A 20,400-nucleotide genomic window follows, 5' to 3' on the forward strand; every position below is an offset into this window, starting at 1 on the left:
GGTCAGCCTGAACTAGAAAAACAAACAAACAACAACAACAAAAATAAAACTATGCATTGGGGAGAGGGGAGAGCACAGTGGGTAAAGGGGCTTGCTTGCAAAGCCTGCCTGCCTAGGTTCAATACCCCAAGCACCTACACACAGTCAAACGCTACAAGTGGCACAAGCATCTGGGCTTCATTTGTAGTGGCAAAAGACTCCAGTTTGCCATACAGACATGGATACTCGCAAATAAAAAGTAATTTTAAAAACTGTGACGGTCAATCTTTTGTGTGTGTGTGCGTGTGTGTGTGTGCTCACGTGACTCTGTGTGTATATGGGTACGTGTGGGATGAGGATGTATGCGTGGGCAGGCGTGTGGGTACGCTGACCAGAGGTCAATGTTGATGGTCTTTCTCAATTGCTTTGCTTCTTAATTTTTGGGACAGGGTCTTTCACTAGAGCTGGCACCCTGATTCACAGTCTAGCCAGCCAGGATCCTTCTGTCTCCATACCTCCACCCCTCCCCATACACCCAGGGCTGGAACTTGCTTGTCACTTGATGGGACTTAGCATAACCTAGAAAACAAAACTCTGGGCATGTCCCTGAGGTATTTCCAGGGAGGTCTGACTGAATTAGGAAGTTCTACCATGAAAGGAAGTCACTGTTCCCTGGGCTGAGTTCCGTGACTGAATAAAAGAGAGAGAAAGAAAACTGAACATGGAAGCACATTCATAATCTTACCACTTGGGAGGCAATAACAAGAGGACCAGAAGTCCAAGGCTACATAGCAAGTTAAAGACTAGACGGGAATACATAGGATCCTGTCAAAATAAAAAAAAATAGTAATAACAGTAATAAAAATAATAAAGAAAAGAAAGGCAAGCAGATAGTACATGCCTTTAATCCCAAAACTCAGGAGGCAAAAATAAGAGGCCAGCCTGGGACTACAGAGTAAGTTCCAAGTCAGCCTGGCTACAGTGAATGAGACCCTATGAAGAAAAAACTGGGGGTGGGGAACAGGAGCAGTGAAGAAAGGAGAGAAGGATGTGGAGTCCATTTATTTCTGCTTCCTGATTACAGACGCAACGTGACCAGCCACTCACAGTCCTGCTGCCATGCCTTTCCCACCATAATGAATTGTGCTCCATAAACTGAGCTGCATGAGCCCTTCCTCCCTTTAGTTGCTCTTGTCAGTATTTATCTCAGCAATGAAAAAATAAACCAATATGTAACACAAGTCTGTATTAAAATCTACTCCACTCAGGTCTTGTTGATCCACCTAAAAACTGACAGGTATCTCATTATCCCTTTAAATTGTCACAAACAAGAAACAAAAAAAAATGAAATTTTAAATATGCAGATGGGGAAGCCTAGAAACACTAAGTCTTCAGAATGGAGCTCTGAATACCATGAAGCATCATTCTCACAGATGCAAGGTACTGCCCAGCAAATGCATTCAGCAGCAGTTTTATCCACAAGCTTAATTTACAGTTTTGCTAGGTCCAAAAAAGAACCAAAAACGTAAAAAAGCAATGATGCAAAAACCAAATTTCAGGTAAAAATAAAGAAAATCAAGACTGTAACTAAAAAGTACAGCCTTGGTTATAATCACTTTTTGCTGTTGTACTTGTGGTTTCATGAAACTAAGGGCTTGAGTCAAATTAAAACCTTCCAATGAGCCAGAATTTATGTTATCTCAACCTTCTCAAATTCCAGAAGCCTTGAGTAAACCTTTGTTTCACCTCTAAAAGTAACCTTAGTCAGCTAAGTACTTACTAAAAGCTAACAAAAGCTCCTATATAAAATGGAAACACTACAAAATTAAAAAATAAATAGCTGAAAATCACACAAACACTGTAACTTGTAATGAGAGACAACTGTGCTCCAAGAAAGAACCCTCTCGTAAGTCACAGCCATGGGTGTTCGAAGGAAGGAAGATGGGTACACACCATTACATTATTAATTGTATCATAATATATGTTATATATTCGCACATATATATTAGTACATTCAGGATATACATATGCATGTATGTGTGTGTATATGTGTGTGTGTGTGTGTGTGTGTGTGTGTGTGTGTGTATCCTGAATGTACAAATATAGGCCTTTAAAATGCTAAGTAGGATTTTACATGCCAAGGAACCTAGAAATCTGACCAAACTGGGGACAGGTAAGGCAAAAGCATGGTATCTTGGCTAGACAGTGAAGAATCCAGTGTGAATATCAAATCAGAGAATAAGGGCACATTTGTAATCAAGTAAGACAGAGAAAGAAAGAACTATAAGCAGGGCTGTGTTGTAAGACTGGTAAGAATGGAACTGTTTCAAACTCTATGACTGACGCTGGGACAGGTCGTGTTTCCTTTGGGGCCACTCTGCACCTTGTAGGCTGTTTCAGTAACATCATGCCTCTATCTGCTGCTACTTCTAAGAAATAATATAATAATAATCTACAAATGCTATCAAATACCCTTGGAGTACATCATCCCTGCCCAAGGGGCACTGGGCTTGACAGTCTAGAGCAGGGTGTAGAGACTCCAGAAGCATTGTGGTCATTCCTTCTGGTAATGTGTTCCCATCACAGGAGTGACCCAGAATGCCCTAGTGTCCCCGAGGAAGCCCATTTCAGCACATCTCTCTCAGTACCTTTTGGAAAGGCAAGACTAGGGTCTCTATCCCTAATTTTAATTTTTTCACCAGAAAAAGAAAAACAGGTTTCCAGTAAAATTACTGACTCTGAAAAACTGACTTAATTTGAGTTTTCTAAAATTCACTAATGAGCAGACTTAGCTCTGATTCTGCAGCTATGGCCCAGAATCCCACAGCTCAGTGTGAGGCAGACATGGTTTGAGGGGGAGGGGAAGTTAAGCAGGACAAGTTCATGGATCAAACAAATTAACAAGAAAAGGGACTGCTGAGTAAAGGAAGCAAGAGTAAATTCAGTTGTTAGGTCACAGGAATGAACCTCTGGCAAGTGTGCTAACAATGTTAAGATTGTGTGTTTACTACTATGGGATATTTAACTATGTGTACTTTTTATTATATGGATGAAAAAAGAGAAAGATACTATGAAAACAAAAGGAAAAGAAAAGCAACATATCTGAGTCCCAAGAAAAAATGAGAGATGCCAGGGGTGAGCACAATCTTCTGAATCCAGGACTCACAGGAGAATCTTAAGGCCTAGAATCACAACTGCCACAGTCACAGGTTAAAAACAAATCTGGGGTAGACTGCCACCCTGCCTTACAAAACTAGGGGGATAAATGAAGATTAAATTAGAGTAGTGAAGAAAAATTAGTTTTTAAAACATGTAAGTAATCAGAGACAGAAACTGTACCACAAAACTTATTTCTTTTGTATTCTCCAGTAAAGATTGTCTTCTCACACACTCTAATGCTCAGGTCCCATTGCGGAGGAAGTGGCTGAAAGAACGTTAGAGCCAAAGGGAGGATGCTACTCCTTACATACAACTGTCCGGATAGAAACTGGCCTCGATATCCAAGACCTCCCAGTGCCTAGCAATACCTACATAAGACCCTCATGATATGAGGAAAAGATAAAGACATCAAATTAAAAGAGAGACTAATGGAGAGAGGGAGGGGATATGGTGGAGAGCAGAGTTATACAGGGGAAAGCAGGGGAGGGGAGGGAAATACCATGGTTTGTTGTCTGTAACTATGGAAGTTATCAATAATGTGTATTTGTGTGTGTGTGTGTGTGTGTGTGTATAATTATTTAAAAGATCTCAGAAAAAGGTTGTCTTCATGGTTTAACTTCTTAAAATGTATCAACAGCCTTTATTTTTCCCATTATCTGAACATAAGAACTAATTATATTTATTGTAAATTACACCTTAAAATGCTAATTAGAGTTAAATTGGTTATAAAATGATGATAAAATAGCATAAATTGAGCAATTTGTTTGTATTCATTTTTTTAATTATTTATTTATTTGAGAGCGACAGACACAGAGAGAGACAGATAGAGGGAGAGAGAGAGAATGGGCGCGCCAGGGCTTCCAGCCTCTGCAAACGAACTCCAGACGCGTGCACCCCCTTGTGCATCTGGCTAACATGGGACCTGGGGAACCAAGCCTCGAACCGGGGTCCTTAGGCTTCACAGGCAAGCGCTTAACCGCTAAGCCATTTCTCCAGCCCTGTTTGTATACATTTTGATAAACACAGGCATTATCACATTCAATGTTGAAGTAACTGCCCCAGAAGCAGTTATTACTACAGAATTATGATTATTTGGAGAGGTTAGAAAACTTATTCCAATGATAATCTACCAGCATGTGGTGGAGGTGAGAAGCAAGGTAGGACTGTGGAATTCCAAAACTTCGTCCTCCTAACCATTATTATCCTATACTGACTCACATATAGTTCATCTTGCATGGTCACCAACCAGTTTGTTACCTTAAAATACAACATGCAGCCCAATAACAGAGGCAAGATCACTGGGACTTTAATTCACAGTTGAAGGTCTTTTGTCTCATTTTCATACAGTGAAATCCCCACCCTCTCTGGCTATACTCATATAGCAAACACACCTCTCTGTATTCCTTCTGTGGTCCTAATATTTCAAAGGTAAAGTGATTTCATCCTTAAATTCATTTCAGTATTTAAACAGAATGAAAGTGGAGTTAATACCATTCTCCAGATAGTTCAAAGCACAACAGACTCAAGTGATGAGAGATACCCAGGGTAGCAGACATCCACGTGCATCTCCACGTCGCTGCTCATCACACGGCAGCCAGCTGAGTTCCTGATGATACAAAGCAAATGCAATACTACCTCGTGCTGATGATTCTATAGAAGAACCCATCCCTGCATCTATGCAGGGAATTAATTACTACATTTTCAACGTTGGGAATTGAACCTACGGCCTGATGTGTGTTACTTATCACTCTGTTACTGAGTTACTCACCCAGGCCTAGTAAGAATTTAAACCTAGTTATAGAAAGGGAGATTCAACTCCCCAATATGGTCTTTCCTAGCCTGTACGCATGGCTTCAAGTAGGCTTCTTAGTTTACCTTTCACCTCAATTTGCACTTCTTACCCAGTCACATGGTGATAACACAAGTAGCTACTTCAGTCGTGCAACAGAAACATTCAACTGTGACTGAAGGGTCCAGCTGTCTGGATCCTATACCCTAAAAAAATGCTCATGTTTCAGGAAAATAATACTACTGAATATGTGATATTAAAAGGTAACAAGGTTAGTTTATTATTTTAATAAATTTAATAATTAGTGAAAATCACCAAAACCTAATACACAGAGAAACAACTAATATGTACATGCTTGCTCTGTAAATCATGATTAATTCCCCAAAACATTCAAGCTGAATACAGTTGTAATTTCTATCATTTCAGATGTAAGCTGGAATCTTTTTTCTAATCACTGTATTTGAATGTTTTGCTTTCCTTTGTGCATGTAGGAGTGTGATGTATGAGATGTATGTGATGTATGTCTATGCAGAATGTCTGAACGTGTTTTATGCACATGTAGATGTAGGTATGCATGTACATGTGTGTGTATGAATGTGCACATTTGGGATTAAAAGTATATACTGCTGTACCGAGACCTAAACTCAGACCTCATGCCTGTACAGCAAGCATTTTACCAACTGAGTGATCTCAGCCTGTCTTCCTCTAATTTAACCTAAAATCCCTTTATAAACAGTAGTAAAATAGTCTGAAAATGAGAAAAAGCATTGGGCAAAACAATACCTTCCAAAGATTAGGTCTCTGTACCAGCCATTAGAAAACACTCCATTCCAGAGATACAAAAGCAGAGGAAAAACAAAATGACTTATCAACATATCAAAGAACAGTCCAGATGAAAAGCATTCTTACTTTTTAATCCCATTCTTAAGGCTTAATAGCTCTCTCTGTAGCTAGCAAGACATGTGTGCACATACACATGCACTCTTTCTCCCATAAAGTAAATTTCTTTATTTACTATAGTTCTAAGTCACTAAATACCATCATATCTTAAAGATATTCAATACATCTAAAAGGTGACTATAAGTCATTTGATAAATATTTCAGCAACAAACTGAAGGAGGAACTCTAATTTTTAAGTAATATATAACATATATATGTTGATCATTAACCTGAGACGTTACTAGAATTTTTTGTTAAGTTATACATTTTAAGCAGTCGAGAAGATTCATTTGTTTTTAACAGCTTATAAAGTTTAAACGTACTAGAGTTTCTGATTCCTCTGACAAGACATATAAACATCAGACTTTTTCCCTCTCTCATAAAAATACTCAGGATGCTTTAAAGTGTATACTAATTTCTAATGTTGGCTTACTTTCTTATTTCTAAATCGCTAATTAGCAAAAAAAGCCACATAAGATCCTGCCCAAATCCAAACCCTGATACAGTAACTAAAAGCAAAAGCAAATTCAAAACATAAATGCACCATTTATCTCTGTTCACGTTGGCCAAACAAATACTAAGTCTTTTTGAGGCCTCTTTTCCAATTCCTTCAGTACAAGGTCTTTGCCATTCATCCTTCATTCCAGCACCCATGTAAATGCCAGGTAGGAATGGCATCCTGTAATCCCAGAACTTGGAAGGTGGTGATGAGATCCCCAAAGTAAACCTCCTAGCTAAGCCAGTGGAGTTGTTGACTAGGTGCAAGTGAAAGATTGACTTAGTCAATAAAGTAGAGAGCAGAGGAAGACGACAGTCATGCAAACCTATGGCCTTCACACATACGCATACATGTGTGCCTCTGCATGCATATCACACACATAACATGTGCCCCAAAAAATGGAAAATTCAAGAAGCATCAAATAACAAGGCTGGGAAGATCACACATTGAAAGCGAACTCTGGAGGGGCCAGATGACTCTTTCAAGTCAACTGATTGGAGAAAAGACATCAGACCCCAGTTTCCTAATGCCAGACACCTGTGCTCTTCTTCCCTGTCCTTTACCCTTTGATTTCCTCTGCTTTGCATATATGTTCTTTTTCTATTAAAAATCATGGAGTTTAAGGGGCTGGAGAGATGGCTTAATGGTTAAGGCATTTCCATGCAAAGCCTATCAACTCAGGTTTAATTGCCCAGAACCGGTATAAGCCAGATGAACATGGTGGCACATGCATCTGGAGGTCATTTGCAGTGGCTAGAGGTCCTGGTGTGTCCATTCATCCTCTCTCTCTCTCATAAATAATAAAAATAAAATATTTTTTTTTTAAAAAACATGGAGTTTCATTGTACAAAAGGAACTGAATCTCGTGTATTTTCTGTGTAACTTTGTTTTCCCTCTATACAAGGTAGCAGGATATAGAAAAGGCATTAAAAACTCAAATAAACTTTGAAAAATTAACTGTCACACTTCATAGTCTTAAACATGGGAATGATTTGTATTTAAAAGGTTATAATACTGTTAAGTAGCACCAGAAGATATTTATCACCTAGGAAAAATTTTAAAGCTTAACTAACTCAGTATTTATTAGATGACACAGACTCACAAAACCATTTGCAAATTACTACTCAAAACCAAGAATTAAAACAGTCCAAGAGGAGCCCTATGCAAAAGATGTGAAAACTTTTACCCACTGAAGAAAATGGAGTGCTTCATGGGTAAGGTTTCCAAGAGCCAACAAATACACCCAATCTATCCAGTAAGTCTTTGTCAACCACGGGTTACACAGGCTCCTACCATGCATAAGTAAAAGGAGATACTCGGAAAAGTGAGTAGATGATACAGTAAAGAAAGAAAAGTTGGGCAAATATTTTATCCACCCACAACTGAGCCAGGAGTGTGGGTATCTAAGGACAGAGTCTGAAAACAGGGAGAGCACTGACTGTCTACTTTGTAAGTCTGTTCATTTCTTTGCTTTGGTGATTTTCCAGTTGGAGATTTTATTTTGTTTTGCCCTTGGTTACCTAGTAAAGTCACTGTTTAAAACATTCCAACCTCTTCTAAACTAAGCTAAGAAGAAAAAGTGAATTGTCCTGCCCTAGACGTGGTCAACAGAAATTCCGAAGGCCTGGATGAAGGTGGCATTCTGGTCACAGTTTTGGTGCCGGCTAGAGGCCAGGAATGACCAATGTGGCTAAAGTGGGCACAGGGACCTCTGATGGCAGGGGCCTCAGAGCTGGCTTGGACAGGACTGGAAAAACCCTAAGAATTAGTCCATCCTCTGTGCAACAGCCATCAAAGCCACTCAGCACAGTGGCTGGCTGTTCCTTTCTTTACTTCCCTTTGTTTTTGAAAGAAATCATTTAAATTCTATACTTGCTGCTGGTGTTTAGTATACTCACAGAACCAGGAAGGAAAGTTTTAGATGTATAATGAGCTATTGGGAATGAATCTAAAATACCTGAATGGAACTTTGCATGGTGGTACAGGCCTATAATTCCAGCACTCAGTATGCTGAGGGAGGAGGAATACTGGTTTAAGGCCAGCCTAGGCTACATAAATGAAACCTCTCAGGGTTTAAAAAAAAAAAAAAAAGGTAAAGGAAAATGTATCTAAAAGTAATTGGCTCCTTTATTAGTGTTCTATTCAATCACTATCAGTAATTAGCACCCTAATATCCCATATAAGCTGTGGCTCCAAACCAATTACAAGTCCATGACAGGGTTTCTGCTGGGCTTGTCTTCTCCTGGCTACTAGCTGCTCCAGCATTAGCAACTTAATGAGTCATAGAATTCTTGCACCTCTTTTACATGCTGCTATGCCTATGGGAGGTCAATCCATAGCATAATGCGTATTTAACAACTCTCTAGCATAGCCAAATGTCTAATACCAATGACAGTGATGGGAGCAACAGAAAATGTGTATGTTGGACTGGTGTAGATGTGAATTACTACAACCCTAGCACTTGGGAGTCTCAGGAGAATTATCAAAGCCAGGTTGAGCTACATATCAAGACTCCGTTCTCAAAAACAAAACAAAGATAAAAGTTCTTTATTCCACTAAAAGACACACGAAACACTTCACCTGCTCGTAGCACAGGAGAATAACCACAGCATTTAAATCAAAGGACCGTCTTCTCATACTCCTATTAGAAGGAACCCTATAACTGGTTAGCAGTAACTAGAAAGCAAATGGGGAAATTCCACTTACAGATTTGAGACTTTGACCCTAAAGAAAATAAATCAAAAATCAGTTAATGTAATTGCAATTGTTGTGTTATGCATCTAAAATTAAGCCAAAACAATATTAAAATCAATAAATAACAAATAAGGTACAATTTAAACTCTGGTATGTAAGAAATTCACATAAGCTTATTAGAAACACTCTTTCTGATGGTCCCCCATGTCACTTCATTTTAGTGCATGTTCACTAAAACGCATTTGCAATAAAAAAATGTAAGAAATATTTCCACCAATAATAATATTCTTTGCAACTCATTCAAATTAAAATGTAAATTTTTTATTTCTAATGGTGTCTCTAAGTATAAATAAACTGGTCCTTCAGAATGGAAGCCCTTAGCCTGAAAGGAGCAATTACTCCTGGCCATGACCTCTTGCCCTGCTGAAATGCCCAGGCTTCCTTGTTTCTCAGACCCCTACACAGGAGAAGAGAATCAAGAAGCTCTGAAATGGAAAGCAGAGACTGCCCACCCAATCTCTGCACACTTCTCCCTGGTGGGCCAGAATTTAATTCTAAACCTACAAGCTAAACTTTAAGCCAAACTCCTGGTAAAAGAACCAAACAGTAAACATAGCTAACATAATTCACCAAAGACTCACTGGTACTCAGTCACATCTCCTTTAAGAAATAAACTCAAGGAAAGTAGGGGGCTACATCCATGTCAATAATAATAATAAACTATTATTACTTTCCAAAAACTGTTACGTTACTGAGAATGACAATACCTTAAAACAAATCAAAATTTAATCAGTAAATAAATATATAAATGCTCTAGCTGGGCATGGTGGCACACGCCTTTAATCCCAGCACCCGGGAAGCAGAGGCAAGAGGATCACCATGAGTTCAAAGCCACTCTGAGAATATGTAGTGAATTCCAGATCAGCCTGGGCTAGAGTGAGATCCTACCTCAAAAAACAAAAATAAATAAATGTTTTAAACAAAATTAATTTCTAAAATAAGGATATCCATTTTATAAAACAATAAATAAATTTAGATTTCTCTCTTAACACAAAAAAATATGGGATGGAAATCTTCCACTTTTACAGTAAAATAACATACCTTCAATCCTGAGTGAAAAATATTAAAACGTATGCAGCTATTGTATTTTTAAACAGATAGTAATCATTTGAAGCTATCATACTTTGCAGTGATAAGTATTTTTCTATGGAGGAAGGCCTCCTTGGTGACACCATTAATCAGTAGTCATCAGCTCATGGCCTTGTCCAGCTTCAGCATCACCAGGACAGAGCTTTCAACAAGCTCAGGCTAATAAAGGACAGTCCCTTCTACACGTTCTACCACTCTGAATAATGATGTTTACCTGGCTATGATCTCAACAGCTTTGAAATGACTTCTGTCAAGTTTATTTCAAGGAGCCAACCACTTCACAGCAAATGCAAATCAGCAATATACAAACCAAAATGTGCATGTCACTCTAAAAGCCAACTTCTCACTCCATCTTGATTTATAGCAATTATAAGAGAAGAACAAAGTGTGGCTTGATGAATGTGCTAATTCTTCCAAGGAACAAAGTCATACATTAATAACCAAGTTTCTAGAATCAAATACTACAATATACACAAACTGAAGAAAAAGCCAACTCCTTCCCATCTGGCCAGCAGTTTGCTCATTTTTTGATGATATGAATAATATTTACAAGAAGAACATATCTAGTTAGCGCCAAGCATTGTGTTTAAAAGACGTAAGACTCGCTGGCAATGTGTGAAATGAAAAGCAGGCCTCTGGCATGCCGGGAGCCAGCTGCTACTGCTCCTCCCGAACTTGGCTCTTCCCAACAGAGCAGCTCTGCATGAGCGACAGACTGGTGGAGATGCCATCTCTATGGCAAACACTAGCAAGAACCCTCTATCAGGGAAGACAGTAACTATCTTCTCAGCAGTCGATTCCATCTGTGAAACCACCATAACTCCCTGGCCCAGTGAAGCCACCACAGCCAAGGCTCTAGCCAATGAAGAGCATGGCTCCAATACCACTGTAAGTTCATACAATTCTCACACATCATGTTATTTTTCTGGAGATATTTCCACCCATTCTAACATGCACCAAGTCTTTGTGAGCTCTGTAGGTCTCTTGTCCCCTGAGCTAGGCCTCCCTTGGCCTTCAGCCTGTGCCTATATTACCATGTACATTAACCTACAAAGTATGTGCTTTCCTTTCCAGCAACGTGTCTAAGTCACTGAAGTCCAGCCTTTCTTTTGCATAAGCCTAAAGTCCAAAAGTACAATTAAAACGCCAGGAAGGGCATGGAAAACATCCTGAAGAAAGAGAACAACAAGTCCCTTTTACTGCTGCTTCCCAGCTATGTGGTCTTACAATTATGGCACACACACGTCTGAAAGTGACAGCGAATACTAATATGGCAGTTAGGGGCAACCTGAGCAGTGAAGAACTGCCAACCACAGCTAGAACCCAAAGCCTTGCCAGACATTTCATAATTAAGGTGCAATGTCCTGCTCATGCAGGTCCCTGAGGAGGGCAAGGAAGTTGGGCAGAGTCAGGTGAGGCTGAAGGGTCGACTAGTCATCTTAATGACTGACTGCTAGTGTTATGTCTCATAATTCTTAGCACAGACTTACACTCAGAAAAATAAATCTGAGAACCTCTTTGTGGCAGGGTCAGTATTGTAAAGAGCCCCAAAATAAACAAAACACAATCCTTCACTTCAAAGAATATATTAAATACAAACATGCAAAACAGGTTTGATTTGTACAAACCAACTTGAGAAGTTTCAGAGAAAGAGTCAAACAAAAGACAGGATGAAAACAAAAAAAAAAAAAAATGCCCTAGGAGCCAGACTTTAGAATTTTAAGACAGACAGACATAGAAAGCCCACAAAACAAATGCCCCCTCCCTGCAGCCTCTCCAGGGAATGCTCCATCTTCGTTCTCCACCCTGTAAATTGTTGGTTTGCATCAGTGGATAGGGACAAGCCTGTCCTTTTCTCCCTGAATGCACCACAGCAAATTAAAGAGCTTATAAATGAATATCATTGGAAAATACAAGTCTGGGCAGAAACATCTGTAACCACTTCCTTCATTCTTTGACCCAAACTTCACTTGTGCCCAATTTTGTTCATAAAATAGTCAAGGTGTCTTAAATAGCACAAGTTTGGATCCATGGCTGGAAAACCTGATTGCAAAGGCTTGGCAAGAAAATAAGGGGGAGGGAGGTTATTACCATGGGTTATTTGTTATAATCAAGGAAGACGTTAATAAAAATTGAAAAAAAAAGTAATATAAAATAAAGTTTCTTTGAGTATTAAAAAAAAATAGCCACCCCACCCCTCCTCTAGAAGGGGCAACTGTAGACCTGAGGGACACTGACTGGAAGAGCCCTGGCTGACAAAGCTCTGAGACTTTGTAAGTTTCAGACACAATTCCTATAGATGATCTGAGGAGAAAATCACTGTTTGAACTGAACTCTGTGTTTATATTCTCTCCATTTTAAAGATACAGGAGCAGCCAAACAGCATCAACAGAATGCCCAGTAGAACTCAGTTGGTGTGTCAAGCTGCAGTGAGGCAAACACTCTAAACCCTGTGAATTTGACAACCCAACAGCATATTCACAGGTGCTGTGGGAAAATGGAGAATCCACTATAAAGTCTTGCTTTTAGAAGAGTTTCTGCCAATAAGGGAGCCAACACCTGCAAGCTACTCTGGAAGCTGAGAAGGGAGGGTCACTGAAGCCTAGACCCATTTGGGCAACATAAGAAAGCAAGCACCATCTTAAAGTAAGTAGGAGGTGTGAGGGAGAAAGGAGGGAAAGAGGTCATACTTCTAGTACCACTATAATGTCACAGTGCCTCAAAGTTACACAGGTTCATAGGTTCCAATGATCCTCAAACCTGTAACACTTGACCACTTTTTGTTCTCACATGTACAACTGGATACAAACAGCATCTACTGGGGAAATCCAGGGACACTGCTAGATGCTGACAATACAGAGGACAGCCACCAAGAGCAAAGTAGCACGACTCAATCACTATTATTATAGACAGGATCACCAAACTTTTCTATTTCATTTTGTTGCTATGGCAATGACCCAAAAGCTGAGATGACCTCTGAAAATACCAAGTGCTCAAGGTCACTTTATTTCTAAATATGACTGTCTGGGACATGAGGACAAGGGGGTCAGAGAAAATCAGAAGTCTTCGTGGTGCCCTCCATGAATCTAGACAGCTTAGACTTTAAAGACCTTGGCATTTACACAGTGACTTTCAGTTGTAGTAGTTCAAGTATAAAATTAATCACATCCATATTGCCAAATGATGTATCTTCTATATTTATTCACTTATGTATAACCTGTATAAATATCTGCCTGTACAGAAATTCCTAACCAAACTGGCTTTTGCTGGCTCCACCTACTGCACAGTAATATTTCCCACATTTAGCCCATAACTGAACTCCCTGTGTCCACCTACCACGGTAACCGAGTCCCAGAAGTCAACTGTGGATGTTATGTGGAAAACATTCATATCTGAAATTCCTGTTTTCTGATGTTACAAGCCACTAAAAGTTTACTGTCCAACCTCATTAAGTTTAAAAGCTGGAGCAGGGTAGGAGTTGACTATAAACTGACAGGCAGCAGACTCACAGAACTGTCTTCCGTAAAAGGAACACTGCAGTGAAGTGACAAAATACCCAAAACTGAAGCTGACCTCTGACAAAAGCAAATCCTAGACATTATTTCATTTCTCAATAAAACTTTCCTTGGGTATTTCAAAAAGAAAATTTTCTGGAGAAGTCTTTTATTTGTTGATTTTTGCCTCCATTTTCATTTGCTGGAGTCATTTACTTGTTTATGTTGGTGTTGGGTTAATAGGTGGACAGTTTTCTTTCAAACTTAGAGGAATCACAAACTCTGATTCATTTTCAGCCAGCTGTATCTTACTGAAGGGGAAGTCCCCCCTGACTGACAGAAACTCATCAATGTACAAATTTCTGCAGCAAAAAAAGCAAGCACTGTTCCACAGAAATAGAACAAATGGCCTTTTCCCTACCAAGTTTGTTAAAATTAAAGGTACAATACTATTGCTTCACGGAAAATCTGGCCTGGTGACTACGTCCAGATCCCACTTTCTGAATGACATCCATGGTGGAAACGCCTGCCTTTCAGCTTAAGTTCCAGCAGAAAAGCACTCAATTACTTATGGAGGGTGCCAAAATGATCCCCACCACCACCTCGCCAAAAAGTGCATTTGGCCATTTAGTTACATGCAAAACTGAGCTTGGAAGAGTTCAGCACAGAGCACAGTAGTGGAAAATGCCAAGGGTTTCTCATGTGCTTTAGGTAAAGGGTAGCAAGCCTGTAGAGGGCAACACGTGGTGGGACTCCCTCCCAGCTAGTAAGTTTTGTTTCACTCACACTTGCCTACAACTGCTGGCCACAGCTCTGGCCTTGGAACATCAGTAACCTCCAGGACTCCGGAAAAAGCTAAGTGAACTAGGGGAAACTCACCACCTGGAGCAAGTGGGGAACCCATCAGCCTCGCTGGATGGAACAGGTTCCTGAGTGTAGTTTTTGGCAAACGTAGGGTTCCTGGTGGCTTTCTAGGGGTGCTAGACGGAGTGTGTCACACATCAGTCAGAAAATACACTGAGCCACACACCCCCCAACATGATCAAGTATGGTGGGAACACAGGCTTGGAAGGCAGGTATTGGTGACCAGTGACCTGGAAAACTAGAAGGTAACCCTAATTTTTTAGGAATAGCTGACCTTAATCAGTCTCCCCAACTCCCCAGCACCTCAGAAGCACAGTGCTGGGGTACCAGAGAAATACTCGGGGGCTGTCTAGGGCAGTGCTGAGGGGGCTAGGGCAGTGCTGAGGGTCCAGGGCAGTGCTGGGGGGCTAGGGCAGTGCTGGGGGTCTAGGGCAGTGCTGGGGGTCTAGGGCAGTGCTGGGGGTCTAGGGCAGTGCTGGGGGGCTAGGGCAGTGCTGAGGGTCTAGGGCAGTGCTGAGGGTCTAGGGCAGTGCTGGGGGGGTCTAGGGCAGTGCTGAGGGTCTAGGGCAGTGCTGGGGGTGTAGGGCAGTGCTGGGGGTGTAGGGCAGTGCTGGGGGTCTAGGGCAGTGCTGAGGGGCTAGGGCAGTGCTGAGGGGCTAGGGCAGTGCTGAGGGGCTAGGGCAGTGCTGGGGGTATAGGGCAGTGCTGGGGGTCTAGGGCAGTGCTGAGGGTCTAGGGCAGTGCTGAGGGTCTAGGGCAGTGCTGGGGGTCTAGGGCAGTGCTGGGGGTCTAGGGCAGTGCTGGGGGGCTAGGGCAGTGCTGGGGGTCTAGGGCAGTGCTGAGGGTCTAGGGCAGTGCTGGGGGTCTAGGGCAGTGCTGAGGGGCTAGGGCAGTGCTGGGGGGCTAGGGCAGTGCTGGGGGTCTAGGGCAGTGCTGGGGGTCTAGGGCAGTGCTGGGGGTCTAGGGCAGTGCTGAGGGTCTAGGGCAGTGCTGGGGGTCTAGGGCAGTGCTGGGGGGCTAGGGCAGTGCAGGGGGTCTAGGGCAGTGCTGGGGGTCTAGGGCAGTGCTGAGGGTCTAGGGCAGTGCTGAGGGTCTAGGGCAGTGCTGGGGGTCTAGGGCAGTGCTGGGGGTCTAGGGCAGTGCTGGGGGGCTAGGGCAGTGCTGGGGGTCTAGGGCAGTGCTGAGGGTCTAGGGCAGTGCTGGGGGTCTAGGGCAGTGCTGAGGGGCTAGGGCAGTGCTGGGGGTCTAGGGCAGTGCTGGGGGTCTAGGGCAGTGCTGGGGGTCTAGGGCAGTGCTGGGGGTCTAGGGCAGTGCTGAGGGTCTAGGGCAGTGCTGGGGGTCTAGGGCAGTGCTGGGGGGTCTAGGGCAGTGCTGGGGGTCTAGGGCAGTGCTGAGGGTCTAGGGCAGTGCTGAGGGTCTAGGGCAGTGCTGGGGGTCTAGGACAGTGCTGAGGGTCTAGGGCAGTGCTGAGGGTCTAGGGCAGTGCTGAGGGTCTAGGGCAGTGCTGAGGGGCTAGGGCAGTGCTGAGGGGCTAGGGCAGTGCTGGGGGTCTAGGGCAGTGCTGGGGGTCTAGGGCAGTGCTGTGGGGGTCTAGGGCAGTGCTGGGGGTCTAGGGCAGTGCTGAGTCTAGGGCAGTGCTGAGGGTCTAGGGCAGTGCTGGGGGGTCTAAGGCAGTGCTGGGTGGTCTAGGGCAGTGCTGAGGGTCTAGGGCAGTGCTGGGGGGTCTAGGGCAGTGCTGGGGGTCTAGGGCAGTGCTGGGGGTCTAGGACAGTGCTGAGGGTCTAGGGCAGTGCTGAGGATCTAGGGCAGTGCTGAGGGTCTAGGGCAGTGCTGAGGGTCTAGGGCAGTGCTGGGGGTCTAGGGCAGTGCTGGGGGGTCTAGGGCAGTGCTGGGGGTCTAGGGCAGTGCTGGGGGTCTAGGGCAGTGCTGGGGGTCTAGGACAGTGCTGGGGGGGTCTAGGGCAGTGCTGGGGGTCTAGGGCAGTGCTGAGGGGCTAGGGCAGTGCTGAGGGGCTAGGGCAGTGCTGGGGGTCTAGGGCAGTGCTGGGGGTCTAGGGCAGTGCTGGGGGTCTAGGGTAGTGCTGGGGGGCTAGGGCAGTGCTGGGGGTCTAGGGCAGTGCTGGGGGGCTAGGGCAGTGCTGAGGGTCTAGGGCAGTGCTGAGGGTCTAGGGCAGTGCTGGGGGGCTAGGGCAGTGCTGGGGGTCTAGGGCAGTGCTGAGGGTCTAGGACAGTGCTGGGGGGGTCTAGGGCAGTGCTGGGGGTCTAGGGCAGTGCTGAGGGGCTAGGGCAGTGCTGAGGGGCTAGGGCAGTGCTGGGGGTCTAGGGCAGTGCTGGGGGTCTAGGGCAGTGCTGGGGGTCTAGGGCAGTGCTGGGGGGCTAGGGCAGTGCTGGGGGTCTAGGGCAGTGCTGGGGGTCTAGGGCAGTGCTGAGGGTCTAGGGCAGTGCTGAGGGTCTAGGGCAGTGCTGGGGGGCTAGGGCAGTGCTGAGGGGCTAGGGCAGTGCTGGGGGTCTAGGGCAGTGCTGAGTCTAGGGCAGTGCTGAGGGTCTAGGGCAGTGCTGAGGGTCTAGGGCAGTGCTGGGGGGTCTAAGGCAGTGCTGGGGGTCTAGGGCAGTGCTGGGGGGTCTAGGGCAGTGCTGGGGGTCTAGGGCAGTGCTGGGGGTCTAGGACAGTGCTGGGGGTCTAGGGCAGTGCTGAGGGTCTAGGGCAGTGCTGAGGATCTAGGGCAGTGCTGAGGATCTAGGGCAGTGCTGGGGGGTCTAGGGCAGTGCTGGGGGGTCTAGGGCAGTGCTGAGGGTCTAGGGCAGTGCTGGGGGGTCTAGGGCAGTGCTGGGGGGTCTAGGGCAGTGCTGGGGGTCTAGGGCAGTGCTGGGGGTCTAGGACAGTGCTGGGGGTCTAGGGCAGTGCTGGGGGTCTAGGGCAGTGCTGAGGGTCTAGGGCAGTGCTGAGGGTCTAGGGCAGTGCTGAGGGTCTAGGGCAGTGCTGGGGGGTCTAGGGCAGTGCTGGGGGTCTAGGGCAGTGCTGAGGGTCTAGGGCAGTGCTGGGGGTCTAGGGCAGTGCTGAGGGGCTAGGGCAGTGCTGGGGGGTCTAGGGCAGTGCTGAGGGTCTAGGGCAGTGCTGGGGGTCTAGGGCAGTGCTGAGGTTCTAGGGCAGTGCTGAGGGTCTAGGGCAGTGCTGAGGGTCTAGGGCAGTGCTGAGGTTCTAGGGCAGTGCTGAGGGGCTAGGGCAGTGCTGGGGGGCTAGGGCAGTGCTGGGGGTCTAGGGCAGTGCTGGGGGGTCTAGGGCAGTGCTGGGGGTCTAGGGCAGTGCTGAGGGTCTAGGGCAGTGCTGAGGGTCTAGGGCAGTGCTGGGGGTCTAGGGCAGTGCTGGGGGGGTCTAGGGCAGTGCTGGGGGTCTAGGGCAGTGCTGAGGGTCTAGGGCAGTGCTGAGGGTCTAGGGCAGTGCTGGGGGTCTAGGGCAGTGCTGAGGGGCTAGGGCAGTGCTGGGGGGTCTAGGGCAGTGCTGAGGGTCTAGGGCAGTGCTGAGGTTCTAGGGCAGTGCTGAGGGTCTAGGGCAGTGCTGAGGGTCTAGGGCAGTGCTGGGGGTCTAGGGCAGTGCTGGGGGGTCTAGGGCAGTGCTGGGGGGTCTAGGGCAGTGCTGAGGGGCTAGGGCAGTGCTGGGGGTCTAGGGCAGTGCTGAGGGTCTAGGGCAGTGCTGGGGGTCTAGGGCAGTGCTGAGGGTCTGGGGGAATGCTGAGGGTCTAGGGCAGTGCTGAGGGTCTAGGGCAGTGCTGAGGGTCTAGGGCAGTGCTGGGGGGTCTTGGACAGTGCTGGGGGGTCTAGGGCAGTGCTGGGGGGCTAGGGCAGTGCTGGGGGGTCTAGGGCAGTGCTGAGGGTCTAGGGCAGTGCTGGGGGGCTAGGGCAGTGCTGGGAGTCTAGGGCAGTGCTGAGGGTCTAGGGCAGTGCTGGGGGGCTAGGGCAGTGCTGAGGGTCTAGGGCAGTGCTGAGGGTCTAGGGCAGTGCTGGGGGTCTAGGGCAGTGCTGAGGATCTAGGGCAGTGCTGAGGGGCTAGGGCAGTGCTGAGGATCTAGGGCAGTGCTGGGGGTCTAGGGCAGTGCTGGGGGGTCTAGGGCAGTGCTGGGGGTCTAGGGCAGTGCTGGGGGGTCTAGGGCAGTGCTGGGGGTCTAGGGCAGTGCTGGGGGTCTAGGGCAGTGCTGAGGGTCTGGGGGAATGCTGAGGGTCTAGGGCAGTGCTGAGGGTCTAGGGCAGTGCTGAGGGTCTAGGGCAGTGCTGAGGGTCTAGGGCAGTGCTGGGGGTCTAGGGCAGTGCTGGGGGGTCTTGGGCAGTGCTGGGGGGTCTTGGGCAGTGCTGGGGGGTCTAGGGCAGTGCTGGGGGGCTAGGGCAGTGCTGGGGGGTCTAGGGCAGTGCTGGGGGTCTAGGGCAGTGTTGGGGGTCTAGGGCAGTGCTGAGGGTCTAGGGCAGTGCTGAGGGTCTAGGGCAGTACTGGGGGTCTAGGGCAGTACTGGGGGTCTAGGGCAGTGCTGGGGGTCTAGGGCAGTGCTGGGGGTCTAGGGCAGTGCTGGGGAGCTAGGGTTATACTGAGGGACTAGGGAAATGCTGGGGGGGAGGGGTCTATGGCAAAGCTGTGGGGATAAGACCAGAGGGGAGAGAAGTGCTGGGGACCTAGGAGAGCACCTGGAAACTAGTATGTTCCCAAGGGGCCGGTCAATCCAGCTCACCCAGCGGTCCTATGTATGGACAGGCCTCCTTCACCTCTGGGCCCTGTAATTGATGACCAGCGCAATAATGAGGAAACAGCCAAGCCAGGGGTCGCGGCTCAGCGCAGTGGGCTCACCTGCAGGCAGGCTTGCAGGCTTCTCCGTGGGCTCGCCGAGGCACGACGTCCAGGCGCGCAGTAGGAAAGCTAGCAGCAGCAGCGGGGACCTTCCGGAGCCCCCCATGTTTGGCCCCTCGAGCCTCCGTGCGCTCTGGCGTCCAGCTACAACCTTCCCGCGAGATGCGCACACCGGGGGCTGGGGACGGAGACGGAGGCGCGGGGTCGGCCGGAGGCGCTGGACCAGGATAGACCGGGCGCGGGGCGGACGGAGCCGGGGTGCAGCAGCGGGCGCCGCGCTTAAGCACTCGGCGGGCGGGGCAGGCCGGCGGGGCGGGGCGCCGCAGGCCACGGCCACCGCCCTCCGAGCGCCCCGAGGCCCCTGCCGGGGCTGCTGGCTCCTCCTGGCCCGACCCTCCCGCCGCCGGCGCTACGTGTGCAGCCTCACGCGCGCCCCGCCTGCCGCCGGACGGCGGGGGGAGCCGGGTGGGCGCGCTCCCCTCCGCCGCGCCGCTCCCCGCGCTCCGGAAGCCCCAGGGCGCGCGAGGACCCGCTGCCCGCCCCCGCGGTGCTGCACGCCCGCTGCCCCGGGGAGTCGCTGGTGGGCCCAGGGCACGGAGCCCCCAGCTGCGTTTCTGGGAGCGCCCCTTCCTTCACCCTTTGAGAGGAAGGTCGTGTTTTCATTTTACTCCGCCAGCAGCAAGTTTTATTGTCCCGGGAAACACTTCTAGCTTGCTGCTCAGGCCAGGAGAGCTGCCGATGCTTTCCAGCAACGAGGCTTGTAAACCCGCGGAGTCCGAGCCCAGCTCTGTAACCTGAGGCCGGTCCTAACACGGTCTCCGGGCTGTTCACTGGGAAAGGACTCCGGAAGATGCAGCGGAGCCATCTCTGGCTACTGACTTGATTCATGTCTGCGCTCCTTCCTCCCCTGGACTCCCGCAGTTCAACCCAGGTTTAACCTAGAATTGTGGAGGGAGAATGGAAACATCATACTGCAGCATTCTGGAATCTTCCACTTGAGCCTG

General features: G+C 47.1%; 1 protein-coding gene across 2 annotated transcripts in view; it reads right to left on the reverse strand.

Moving 5' to 3' along the window:
- Plod2 (procollagen-lysine,2-oxoglutarate 5-dioxygenase 2) overlaps window positions 1–19,652 on the reverse strand; it is a 91,396-nt gene extending 71,744 nt beyond the window's left edge. Inside the window, exons 1-2 of one of the 2 annotated variants that reach the window (XM_045136433.1) lie at window positions 19,397–19,492; window positions 14,582–14,682 (exon numbers count right to left, since the gene is read on the reverse strand). In XM_045136433.1, the coding sequence (XP_044992368.1) occupies window positions 14,582–14,606 (25 nt within the window). In that variant the 5' untranslated portion in view covers window positions 14,607–14,682; window positions 19,397–19,492. Of the gene's footprint in view, window positions 1–14,581; window positions 14,683–19,396 lie in introns of both variants that reach the window. The other variant, XM_045136434.1, reaches the window with a different exon arrangement.
- Between the last annotated feature and the right edge of the window lie 748 nt (window positions 19,653–20,400).

This window comes from Jaculus jaculus, chromosome 17 (assembly GCF_020740685.1).
Source record: "Jaculus jaculus isolate mJacJac1 chromosome 17, mJacJac1.mat.Y.cur, whole genome shotgun sequence".
Classification (NCBI taxonomy): domain Eukaryota; kingdom Metazoa; phylum Chordata; class Mammalia; order Rodentia; family Dipodidae; genus Jaculus; species Jaculus jaculus.